Source organism: Solanum pennellii, chromosome 1 (genome assembly GCF_001406875.1).
Source record: "Solanum pennellii chromosome 1, SPENNV200".
Taxonomy (NCBI): Eukaryota; Viridiplantae; Streptophyta; class Magnoliopsida; order Solanales; family Solanaceae; genus Solanum; species Solanum pennellii.
The window spans coordinates 73,925,772-73,938,945 of NC_028637.1; the positions used below are offsets into that span (position 1 = coordinate 73,925,772).

Sequence of the window (13,174 nt, forward strand, 5' to 3'; positions counted from 1 at the left end):
AAGATTTGTGACGGTCCGTCGTGCCAACGACGGTCCGTCCTGCCATTCCGTCGTGAAGTTCAGAGAGTCGATCTCAGTACCCAAATTTTCAGAATCTAAGTGTTTTGGAACGAGACCCCCTTGACGGTCCGTCGTGGAATCCGTCGACCCTGACAGTTATTACCAGAATAAACTCTACTGCTCAAAACGACTAAATAGGTCGTTACACTAAGGGTCGGTCTTAAGTCATTTTTCACTCACCAAAACCAAATTCCCAAAGCAAAACCCAAAAGCTCTTATCTCTCTCTACTTTCTCTCTCCCTAAATCCTCCATTGAAGGAAGAAGAAAGTTTGAAGAAGAAGGCCAATTTCTCTATTATTTCACTTCAATTTAGTGGATTAATCTTCGTTAAGGTATGAGTTCTTCACTCTTGGATTCCTTTCTCCAAGAGGTCCTTTCAAAGTTGATTTCTAAATAACCCAATTCCAAGGGTTTTTCCAATTCTAATAGGTTTTATTCTAAACTTGAAATTTATGATTGGTTATGATTAATTGTGATTGCCTATGACTAATTAAGTATAGATTATTGAGTAATTGATGATAAATATTGGAAATTGGTGTATATTATGTTCTTTCCTCAATTTCCCTAAATCTTGGATCTTGCTTATAAATTGATGGGAATTGATGAATGTATTGATTGTTAGACTGGTTGTATCTATTATAATTCGTGCATGGACTGGCTAGGTTAATGTATCGTTGGGATTGAATCTATTTCTTCAAGAATTCATTATGAACCCTTTCCCCCTAACCCTAGGTTTCGAATTGAAGTTAATTGGGATAGTGATGATGCAATTGATTTAGTTATTGTATTAACGGAAAAGGGCCTCAAATACCCTCAAAGTATTGAAAATGGTACAAAATTACCCTCCATCCACCTATTGGCTCCAAAATACCCTTGTCACCCAACTATTGGCTCCAAAATACCCTTGTCATCCACCTTTGGGTTCAAAATAGACCATTTATTTAACGGTCTCAAACTTAAACTATTTAAATATTTTAAAAATACTTGGCGCTCAACTATTGAATAAAATTTAATTTATTAAACTAATTTATAAATCAACCCACTACCCACCTATTACTAATTAAGCTCCACCCAATCAATATATCATTTCTAATATAAAAATCGCCTTAAACACTACTAAAGCACAAAGAAATTACTGATTCCTGAAAATGACATTCAAAATTATTTGAGTCCGAATTGAAACCCCAATTAAATTTAGATTGAGCCGTTTATTTTGGAGGACACTTCCAAGGATTCTTTTTCAAGCTTGAATCCAAAATTTAAAATTAAAGGTAAAGAAGTAGCACCTCTCGAATTAATTCGTGCACTTTTTTAGATATAATTTTATAGATATTTATTATTTATTTTAAATATTATAACTTTAATATATTATTTTTTAAAAAAAATTATCTATTAAGTAACATCACATAATTGGGGTGAATGAATAGTTAAGATGAACATAGTCAGACTTTTAAGTTTGTCGGTAACTTTTTTTTAGACACTTGAATTATAATATATTTTTGACTGAGGACTTGAATGTATGATAATGTACTTTTATAGGAATTTTCGCCTCAATTTTTTAGAAACATTCATTGGTAGTAGTTTTTCTGTTGTGCATGAGTAATGGGGCGGGTTTATTAATTGGGTGTGATTTAATTAGTAATGGGTGGGTAATAGATTGGTTAATAAATGATATTAATAAGTTAAATTACAAAAAATAGTTGAGCGTCGTGAATTAAAAAAATATTTAAATAGTTTAAATTTAAAATCGTTAAACAAGTGGTTAATGAGAATGGTATTTTGGAGCCAATAGGTGGATGAGAAGGGTATTTTGGAGCCGATAGGTGGATGGAGGGTAATTTTGTACCATTTCTGATACTTCAAGGGTATTTTAGGCCCTTTTCCGTTGTATTAATTGCTATTGACATATGTTACTACACTTATTATTGGATGACATTTGTTGGTTGATGGTAAGACTATGATGATGGCTTGTGAAAGATATTGGGGTAAGTCTTGTGATCTCAATCCTTTACTTCAATTACGATTACTTGTGTTTAGTGATAAAGTTAATTGAAGTATACCTTATGATCAGATTGATTAGGGTTGATATGCAGTTGAATTTGAATGTCTTAAATTATGACTTGTGAGTTGTTGGCTAGGATGTAATGACATAAGGGTGGTGATGAATTTGCCTATGTGCCTTGTCATAATGTGATTATGTAAATGTGCTAACCTCACATGTGTGAATTGTAATGAAAGGACAATACTAATGCAATTCCATTGAGCTATAATGACTATATAAAGGGTAGACCCTATGACCTATATTAAGCTATGATAATTAATAAAGGCTTAAAGATATTTTGAAAGGGACTCTAGGTTAGCACCGAGTGAACTAGAAGTGAGGAGTGTCCCTTCCCACATAGGAAAGATAGGATCACTAATGTACTCATGAGATTGGAGACCATAATGCATGCAACATAAATAGGGTCCCAACTACATCTCCTAGTTTTTGAACTATGTTGCCCCAATAGGAATACTAGCTAGTGGATCCACATAGATTTCATGTTACGGTACTATCTTGGCAAGAAGTCCGCCTTATTTCTGTGTAGGTTCCATCACACCGAATTCCATATTAGCTCATGTGGTCTATGTCGGTTAAGGAAAGATGTTCCCAAAAGGTAAAATGAAGGAATAAAGTGAAGTCTAACTATGATAACCTAAGAGATTTAGCTTAGTCTAGGTAGGGTATGCGACTCTACCTATACATTGAACTAGTTAAACTTGAGGGAAGTCTTAGAAGGATGTTATTATGTGCGTATATGATTATGAATGTAAATGATATGTAAATGTTGATCTTACGTGTTAATGACACTATGTGATATTAGTTTCACTTATGGATATGTGGTTGGTCTCTATTGTTAAATTATGATGATGGTTACTCTTAATTATGTAGTATGTGAAGTTGGGCTTTGCTTATAGTTCTTATTGGGTTTACTTGATCGAGTGAGGTTATGGGGCCTTACTTAGTCATTGCTCTAGTGTACTTAATGAAGGTTCATGAGTAATGGTCTTGCTTTGGTTATGATGTTATGAAATCTTATGCATGTTTATTGATATTATAACTTGATGATAGAGTTGTCTTGATTATGTGCTTAGTTATGTTCATATTTGCATGTTGACTTGACTAGACTTGGTATTGTCGGTCTTGTGATGTACATGGTCTTGACGTAATGAATATGTGTTATTGAATTGTATTGGTTCTTGAATCTGCATAAAGTTTTTCAAAGTAAATTAACATGCTTTAATGAAATGTCCCTTTTTAGCATGATTTCAATATAGTGTGTGCATATGTACCCATACTTAGTACAAGTGATGTGCTAACCCTATTTCTCCCTTTTGTCCTAAACATTTTAGGTTCCGGTTGTTGAGGAGATTGCGATTATTTGAAGAAGACTTGGATTCTCATTCTCCAAGTTGGGTAGGACTCTCACCACTTCGAGGGCAATACCATTTTCTAGAATTGGATGTTGATTAGTTTTAAAGACACTTTGTTAATTTTTTTTCATTGGAGTACTATTATTATATAGCCTATATGTGGCTTTTAGTGTATTGATGTATTGGCTATGCCCATTGGTTATACTCTTGTTTAGATGGTTATGATATGAGACATCCATTTTTAGACTATATTATATATCTTTTATATATATGTGCCATAAAAGTAGAAGACTATGTAATCTTCTTATACGAAGGGTCTATGTATACTCGATATGAATATATTATGTGTAAGCAAGAGGTCTAAGTAAACCTCATAAAGTAGTGTAGACAAAAAGTTTTCAATTTTCCGCATTTTTAACCTATAAATGTAATGATGAATGCTAAGAGACTAGTCTTAGTCCTCTTCGAGGACGACGACGCCGGTTGCGTTTAGGGGGTACTTCTGGGAAGTAACAAACTTGGTATTTGAGCAAGAGATTGAATATCTTTAGGATTTATGTCTCATTAAACCACGTCTATGTAGGTTCTTATTCATAATTGTGAAGCGCGCCACACTTATGAATGACAAGCTATATGATGCTTAGAAAATTCTCATTTTCTTGGAAATTCAATGTCGTGCCTCTAGAGTCTACTTTATGTGTGCTTACACCTAAACCTTGTATGGTGGTTATAGGTATGAATACTCGAAGGGCAGCCGCAAGAAGACTTGATGAAAAGATTGATAATGCGGGAGTTCCTCCCTATGGTAATCAAGATCCTCTTCTTGAAGAAGTTGCTAATGATGATCAAGCTTCGACCAATCCTCCGGCGTTGTCGGATACGGATATAAGGGCAGCCTTTCTCCAAATTACCCAATCCATTACTACTCAAGCACAAGCCGTCACTACTCAAGCTCAAGCCATGATAACCCAAGCTAATCGGGAGATGGTACCCCGAGAAACCAACATGTTAGCACCATGGAATCCCGCTTGAGGGATTTCACAAGGATGAATCCCCCTACTTTCTATGGGTCCAAAGTGGAGGAAGACCCCCAAGAGTTCATTGATGAAGTCTACAAAATCCTATATGCTATGGGGTTGACTGCTAGTGAAAAGGCTGAGTTATCCACCTACCAACTCAAGGACGTGACCCAAACTTGGTACATTCAATGGAGAGATAATGGGCCTTTGAGGTGTGGTCCGATGACATAGGAGACTTTCAAGAAGGTTTTTTTTAATAGGTTCTTTCCAAGGGGAAAGAGGGAAGCTAAGGTGGAAGAATTCATAAATCTTCATCAAGGAGGCATGCGTATGCTTTACAACTCTTTGAAATTTACTAAGTTATCGAAATATGCTCTTTCTTTGGTTTCCGACCCGAGGGATGAGATGAGCCGCTTTGTGATGGGAGTGTCCGATGACTTGAAAGAAGAATGCCATTCGGCTGTGCTACATGGTAATATGAATATTTCTCGTTTCATGGTTCATGCTCAATGAGTGGAGGAGGCAAGGGTTAATAAGAAGAGTAGAGATACTAATAGGGCAAGGTCATATGATGGTGGTTCTTCATAGGGTAGGCTTGATATCCAAGACAAAACCAAGGTTCAAAAAGAGGTTCTCCAATCAAGTTCCTTCCAAATTTCCCAAGGCTCGTGATGATAAGGTGTCTAACCCTAAGTCTCGAAAGGAAAGAGGTACAAGCTCACCAAGCAAGAAGCCAACTTGTGGAAAGTGTGGCAAGATGCATTATGGTGATTACCTTGTTGGGACAAACAAATGCTTTGGGTGTGGCAAGAGTGGACACAAAATTAGGGCTTGCCCTAATGGAAGGGACAAGACAAAGGAAATGGGCAAGCTCAAACTAGTGGTTCTAATGTTGATGCTCCAAAGAAAAATCGCTTTTATGCACTTCACTCTAGGGGTGAACAAGAGAGTTCTTCCAATGTGGTGATCGGTACGTTACAAGTCTTCCGTATTGATGTGTATGCTTTACTTGATCCGGGTGCTACATTATCTCTTGTTACTCCCTTGATAGCTAGAAAGTTTGATATTTTGCCCGATATCTTGAATGAACCTTTTATGGTGTCCAGCCCGATGGGTGAGTCGGTGATTGCAAGGAGGGTATATAGAAATTGTCTTATAATGTTTCCCAATAGAGTTACTCATGTTGAATTAGTAGAACTTGATATGGTAGATTTTGATGTAATTTTGGGATGGATTGGTTGCATGATTGCTTTGCTTCCATTGATTGTAGAACAAGAATTGTAAATCTCAATTTTCCAAATGAACCCGTCTTCGAGTGGAAAGGGAGAAATTTCACTCCTAGAGGTCGTATTATCTCTTGTCTAAAGGCTTGTAAGATGATCTCTAAAGGGTGTTTATATCATATGTAAATGTCAAAGATTTAGACTCCGAAAATTCTCACATTGAGTCGGTCCTCGTAGTAAGGGAAATTCTGGAGGTCTTTCCTAACGATATTCCTGGAATCCCTCCCGAACGGGATATTGATTTTGGTATTGACTTGCTACCGGATACTAATACCATTTGAATTCCTCTTTATCATATGGCTCCAGCCGAATTGAAAGAGTTGAAGGCTCAACTCAAGGACTTACTAGACAAAGGCTTCATAGACCTAGTATTTTTCCATCGGGTGCTCCAATTTTTTTTGTGAAGAAGAAGGATGGATTCTTACAATGTGCATTGATTATCACCAACTCAATAAAGTCACTATTAAGAACAAGTATCCTCTCCCTCGGATTGATGACTTGTTTGATCAACTCCAAGGGGTAAACTACTTTTCTAAGATTGATTTGAGATCGGGGTATCACCAACTTAGGGTGAGAGGTGAGGATATACCAAAAATAACATTTCGGACTAGATATGGTAACAATGAGTTCTTTGTAATTTCCTTTGGTCTCACTAATGCCCCGACGACGTTTATGGATCTCATGAATAGAGTGTTTCAAAGTTACCTAGATTCATTTGTCATTGTCTTCATTCACGACATCTTGGTATATTCCAAAAATGACTGTGAACACATGGATCATTTGAAGGTGGTGTTGAGAGTACTTAAGGAACGCCAATTATTTTCCAAGTATAGAAAATGTGAGTTTTGGTTGAGGTCGGTGGCATTTCTGGGTCATATCATCTCTAGTGAGGGAGTTGAGGTTGATCAAAGGAAAATCGAGCCGGTGAAAAATTGCCTAAGCCATTGACTCCAACCGACATTAGGAGTTTCTTGGGTCTAGCGGGATACTATAAAAGGTTTGTGGATGGTTTTGCATCCATTGCGTCTCCCTTGACTTCCTTGACCCAATAGAGTGTGAAATTTGAGTGGTCGGAGGCAAGTGAAAGAAGCTTTCAAATCTTGTAAGAGAGGATTACCTTCGCTTTGGTATTGACTCTGCCGGAGGGTACCAAGGGTGTATATTGTGATGCATCCCGAGTGGGCTTGGGGTGTATGTTTATGCAACATGGGAAAGTAAAACTTTTGCTTCTAGACAACTTGAATGAGAAGAATTATTCAACTCATGATCTTGAGTTAGCGGCGTGGTATTTTCCTTGAAAATAAGGAGACATTATTATGGTGTCCATTTGGATGTATATACTGACCACAAGAGTCTTTAGTAAGTGTTTATTAAAAAACAGTTGAATCTCTGATAAATAAGGTGGTTGCAATTGTTGAAATATTACGACATGAGTGTTCTTAACTACCCCATCAAGGCCAATGTGGTTGCGGATGCTCTAAGTCGTATGACCATGGGGAGTGCATCTCATGTAGAAGAAGCTAAGAAATACCTAGTGAAAGATGTTCATAGGTTGGCTTGTTTGGGTGTTATATTGGAAGATTCTCCAAATGGTGGTTTTATGGTCCATCATAACTCTGAATCGTCCTTGGTGGTTGAGATGAAGTCTAAGCACCACCTTGATCAATCATTGATGGATTTAAAGGGATCGGTTCTTGGTAAAATTAATGAGTGATTCTCCTTAGGGGGGATGGTGTCTTGAGGTATCAAGGAAGGTTGTGTGTTCCCAATGTGGATGATTTGAGGAACCGGATACTAGAGGAAGCTCATGGTTCCCGTTATTCGATTCATCTCGGTTCTACAAAGATGTATCATGACCTTAGAGAAGTGTTTTTGTGGGAAGGCTTAAAAGAGGTTATAGCGGAATTTGTTGCAAAATGTCCGAATTTCCAAGAAGTCAAATCCGAGCACCAAAAGCCAAATGGTCTACTTCAAGAAATCCAAGTTCCCACTTGTAAGTGGGAAATCATAAATATGGATTTCGTGGTAAGTTTGCCTTGGACACAAAGGAAACATTACTCTATATGGGTGGTTGTGGATAGAAGGACCAAATCTGCACATTTTATACCTGTCAAGTCCACTTACTCGGCGGAGGATTATGCAAGGATCTTCATAGATGAGATTGTGTATCGCCGTGGTATTATGTTATCCATCATATCGGATAGGGGTGCACAATTCAAATCTAGGTTTTGGAGATCATTCCAAAAAAGGTTGGGTACAAAGGTGAAGTTAAGCACCGCTTTTCATCCCTAAACGGATGGTCAAACGGAGCATACTACCCTTGAGGATATGTTTAGAGCTTGTGTGATCGAATTCAAAGGAAATTGGGATAAACATTTGCCTTTGGTTGAGTTCTCTTTTAATAATAGTTACCATTCTACTATATCTATGGCTCCTTTTGAGCCTTGTATGGTAGGAGATGTAGATCTCCAATTGGATGGTTTGAAGTGGGTGAGTCTTCACTTTTTGGTCCCAAATTGATTTATAAGACTTTGGAGAAAGTATATATGATAAGGAACCGACTGAAAACAACCTACAGTCGGCAAAAGTCTTATGCCAACCATAGGAGAAGGGACTTAGAATTTGAAGAAGGTGATCAGGTGTATTAAAAAATTTCACCAAAAAATTTCACCCGTGAAAGGAGTGGTGAGATTTGGCATGAAAGGGAAGTTGATTCCTCGATATGTGGGTCCCTATGAAATTTAATAAAGGGTTGGAAAAGTTGCATACGAGTTGAGACTACCTAGTTAACTAGCTTAGATTCATCCGGTGTTCCATGTATCTATGGTTAAGAACTACATCGGTGATCCCGAGTCCATTCTTCCCATTGAGGGTCTAAGTCTGGATGAGAACCTCTCCTATGAAGAGGTTCTGGTGGAAATCCTTGATTGTAAAGTGAAGAAATTGAGGACAAATAGGTGGACTCTGTAAAAGTCCTATGGAGGAACCACCTAGTTGAGGGAGCAACATGGGAGGCCGAAGCCGACATGAAGTCCCGTTATCCTCATCCCTTTGTTGATTAAAGTTAGTGGTTCCAATTATTAATCAAGTAATGAATAAATCGAATTTGACTTGTTTTGCAAAGATGTGCATATTTATGATAAAGGTTTTTGCTAAAATGAAGTTTCATGTGAAAATGCTCTTTTGCTCAATTTGCACTTATTTGTGTATTTGGTGATGTTGCCTATATGAAATGAGATTGAGCATGTTGATATGTTATGAAAGAATTTTGGTATAAGTGACTTTATATGTTGTGTTGAATTCATGTTGTTGTTGAGAAGGAAATTCCTCATGTAGTAATGTGGAGATCTTATGTGAACAAATTGATGTTTTTAGTTGCTATGTGTAAATGCCATGATTATGTGTTGAATGGAGTGGTGAAGCACTCCAATGAGCTGTGACTCATGATGATTTTCTATTGATTGTTGGTGGGCTTCTAGAATTGAGTCTATCCTTTCCCTGCAAAAGATTTTAGTGTCATTCGGGGACGAATGTTCCTAAAGGGGGATAATGTAGCACTCTGAAAGTCCATGACACAAGCTAGAGCCTCACATAATGAATTAAAATTATTAACCATGTTTCTAAGACTCAAATAATGTTTATAACCATTTAGGATGTTTTAGAGTCAAGAAATGTTCATGACGTCCGGAAACTAGCTAAATCGATCTAGTTGACGTCTCTATGTTTGGTGAAAGTTTGAGAGGTTCATATGAAATCTAAAACTAGTAAAAAGAGTTTAAATAGGTAAAATATAATACACAGGGTCCAAACATCTAGTAACGACTCCCCAAGGACTCAAGGACCCAAACCTTGGCGAGCAAGCTGCCAAAGCAGCTTGCGGCAACTTAGAATTGAAGGTCACTGCGCGACTCGCAACTGACACGTGGGGTGAAAAAATTTGTCTCGCGACATGTGCACTCCACGATGTCCACTGCCTCAACCCGTATTTCAAAAATAAAATGTGAAATTGACCCCGCGGCGCACGACCATTTCCCAAATTCGTTGAAATCGTACTTTAAGCTTTGACTTCATAAAAAAACCCATTTAAGTGAGGGGTCTTTTGGTTGATTTAGGGTGTGACTATATATTGACTTAGGGTAAGTTTTAAGTCATTTTTCACTCATGAAAACCAAATTTCCAAAACAAAACCCAAAAGCTCTCATCTATGTCTACTATCTCTCTCCCTAAAAGAGGAAGAAAGTATGGGTTCTTCACTTGAATTTCACTTCAATTTCGTGGATTAATCTTCATTAAAGTATGGGTTCTTCACTCTTCGGATTCCTTTCCACAAGAGGTACTTTCAAAGCTGATTTCTAAATCACCCAATTCGAAGGGTTTTTCCAATTATAATGGGTTTCCCTTTAAACTTGAAATTTATGATTGTTTATGATTAATTGTGATTGCCTATGACTAAATAAGTATATATTGTTGAGTAATTTATGATAATTATGGGAAATTCGTGTGGATCATGTCCCTTTCCTCAAATTCTCCAAATCTTGGATCTTACTTATAACTTGATGGGAATTGATGAATGTATTGATTGTTAGACTTGTTGTATCTATTCTAATTTGTGCATGGACTGCCTTAAAATTAAGCTATGATGATTAATAAAGGCTTAAAGACATTTCAAAAGGGACTCTATCTTAGCATCGAGTGAAGTAGAAGTGAGGAATGTCCCTTCCAACATAGGGAAGGTAGGATCACTAATGTACTCATGAGATTGGAGGATATAATGCATGTATCATAAAGAGGTTCCCAAATACATCTCCGAGTTCTTGAACTATGTTGGCCCCATAGGAATACTAGCTAGTGGATCCACAAAGATGATATGTTCATGTTTTGGTACTACCTTGGCAAGTAGTCCTCCTTCTTTTTGAGTAGGGTTCCATGACACCGGATTCCACATTAGCTCATGTGGTCTATGTCGGTTAAGGCAAGATGTTCCCAAAAGGTAAAATTAAGGATAAAGTTAACTCTAACTAGGATAACCTAAGAGGTTTATCTTTGTCTAGGTAGGGGTATGAGACTCTACATATACATTGCACTAGTTAGCCTTGAGGAAAGTCTTAGAAGGATGTTTTTATGTGCTTATATGATTATGAATGTAAATGATATGTATATGTTGATCTTACGTGTTAATGACACTATGTGATATTAATTTTACTTATGAACATATGGTGGTCTATATTGTTAAAGTATGATGATGGTTACTTTTAATGATGTAGTATGTGAAGTTGGACTTTGCTTATAGTTATTAATGGGTTTATTTGATTGAGTGAGGTTATGGGGTCTTACTTAGTCATTGCACTAGTGGACTTAATGAGGGTTCATGAGTAACAGTCTTGCTTTGTTATGATGTTATAGGTCTTATTCATGCTTGTTGATATTATAACTTGATGATAGATTTGTCTTGATTTGTGCTCAATTATGTTGATGTGTATGTTGACTTGACTAGACTTCGTATTGTTTGTCTTGTGATATACATGGTCTTGACGTAATGAATATGTGCTATTGAATTGTATTGGTTCTTGAATGTGCATAAGGCTTTTCAAAGTAAATTAGCATGCTTTAATGAAATGTCCATTTTAAGCATGATTTCTATGTTGTGTGTGAATATGTGCCCATACTTAATACAAGTGATGTGCTAACGCCACTTCTCCCTTTTGTCCCAAATATTTTAGGTTCCGTCCGTTGAGGAGATTGCGGTTATTTGAAGAAGACTTGGATTCTCATTCTCCAAGTTTAGTAGGTCCTCACCACTTCGAGGGCAATACCATTTTCTAGCATTGGATGTTGATTAGTCTTAAAAACACTTTGTTCATTTTCTTTCATTGGAGTACTATAATTGTATAGCCTATATGTGGCTTTTATTGTATTGATGTATAGCATATGCCCAATGGTTATACTCTTGTTTAGATCGTTATGATATACGAAATCCATTTTGAGACTATGTTATGTATCTTTTATATATATGTGCCATAAAAGTAGAAGACTATGTAATCTTCTTATACGACGGGTCTATCTATACTCAGTATGAATATATTATGAGTTAGCGAGAGGTCTAAGTAAACCTCATAAAGTAGTGTAGACGAAAAGTTTACAATTTTCCGCATTCTTAACCTATGAACGTAATGATGAATGCTAAGAGGCTAGTCTTAGTCCTCTTCGAGGACGACGACACCGGTTCCATCTAGGAGGAGATGTATCAAATCCTACAGCAGAAACTCGAGTTGAGGCACTACAAGTGAGCAAAGTTTTCCGTCAACTTAAAGATTATAGAACTACACATTTAAAGGAAAAATTTTGTTTACTAAACTACAAGAGAAGAAAATTGATCGTTTTGGTTCCTTTCTTACTTAAAACGTCAAAGAAATTTTAGATCTAGAATTTATAATTTTTTATATAAGTAATTAATCATATATTCAACTTAAAAACATGTAATTCCCTTGTTATCATTGATGATCCATCACCACAATATACAATGAGACCTAGGGCACAACTTTGTGAAATGTCTGAGAAGAACAACAATGATGTGGAGACAAAGATGGAGATAAATGGAGGAGAGATAATAATGAGGAAGTTGAAAATAAAGTATAATGATTGTTCGTCTTCTTCAAAGAGAATGAGGTTGAATCCTTACCAAAGAGAGAGGATTTGGATTTTTGCAAACAAGATCATGAGATGGGAATGGACAAAGAGCTATGAACAAGTTATCCCCTTTTGTTATGAAATTGACATCAATCCCAAATTATTGAAGAATTGGATTAACAACACCAGACGCAGAATTAGGCCCTTAGAAACAATGGGCATATAAGGAATAAGGATTAGTTACTTAAAATAAGTCTTTCTGTGTTCTCTACTTATTTAATATTTTTATTTCTTATTTCTCATGTCTTCGATCTATAGAATTTAATAATATAAAAGTATTAAGTTTTCCGTTTTAATTTATTTTCTTACTTTTCTTTTTTATTTGTTCTTTTACAATATTTCAGGTCTTAATTTTCACATGACATCACATGTTTCAGATAGTAGGAAAAGACATAGATTTTCTTCTTTACTTGTCCGGAAGATTCAATTACACGTTTAATTAGCATGGTGAGTACTTATGTGTCACACATTTTAGCTACTTAAAGGTGAACTTATTTATTTATGGGATAATGCCCAAGTACCCCCTCAACCTATGCCCGAAATCTCAGAGACACACTTATACTATACTAAGGTCCTATTACCCCCCTGAACTTATTTTATTAATAATCTTCTACCCCTTTTTAGCCTACGTGGCACTATTTTGTGGTCCCAACGATGGTTAACTTTTTTTTTTCAAACTAGTGCCACGTAGGCTAAAAACGGGTAGAAAA

General features: G+C 36.5%; 1 protein-coding gene across 1 annotated transcript in view; it reads left to right on the top strand.

The window, feature by feature from the left end:
• The window catches only part of LOC107023026 (zinc-finger homeodomain protein 4-like), a 17,284-nt gene extending 4,632 nt beyond the window's left edge, over positions 1-12,652 (top strand). Inside the window, 2 exon segments of the mRNA XM_015223588.1 lie at positions 12,258-12,611; positions 12,613-12,652. Of these exon segments, the coding sequence (XP_015079074.1) occupies positions 12,258-12,611; positions 12,613-12,652 (394 nt within the window).
• Positions 12,653-13,174: the final 522 nt, after the last annotated feature.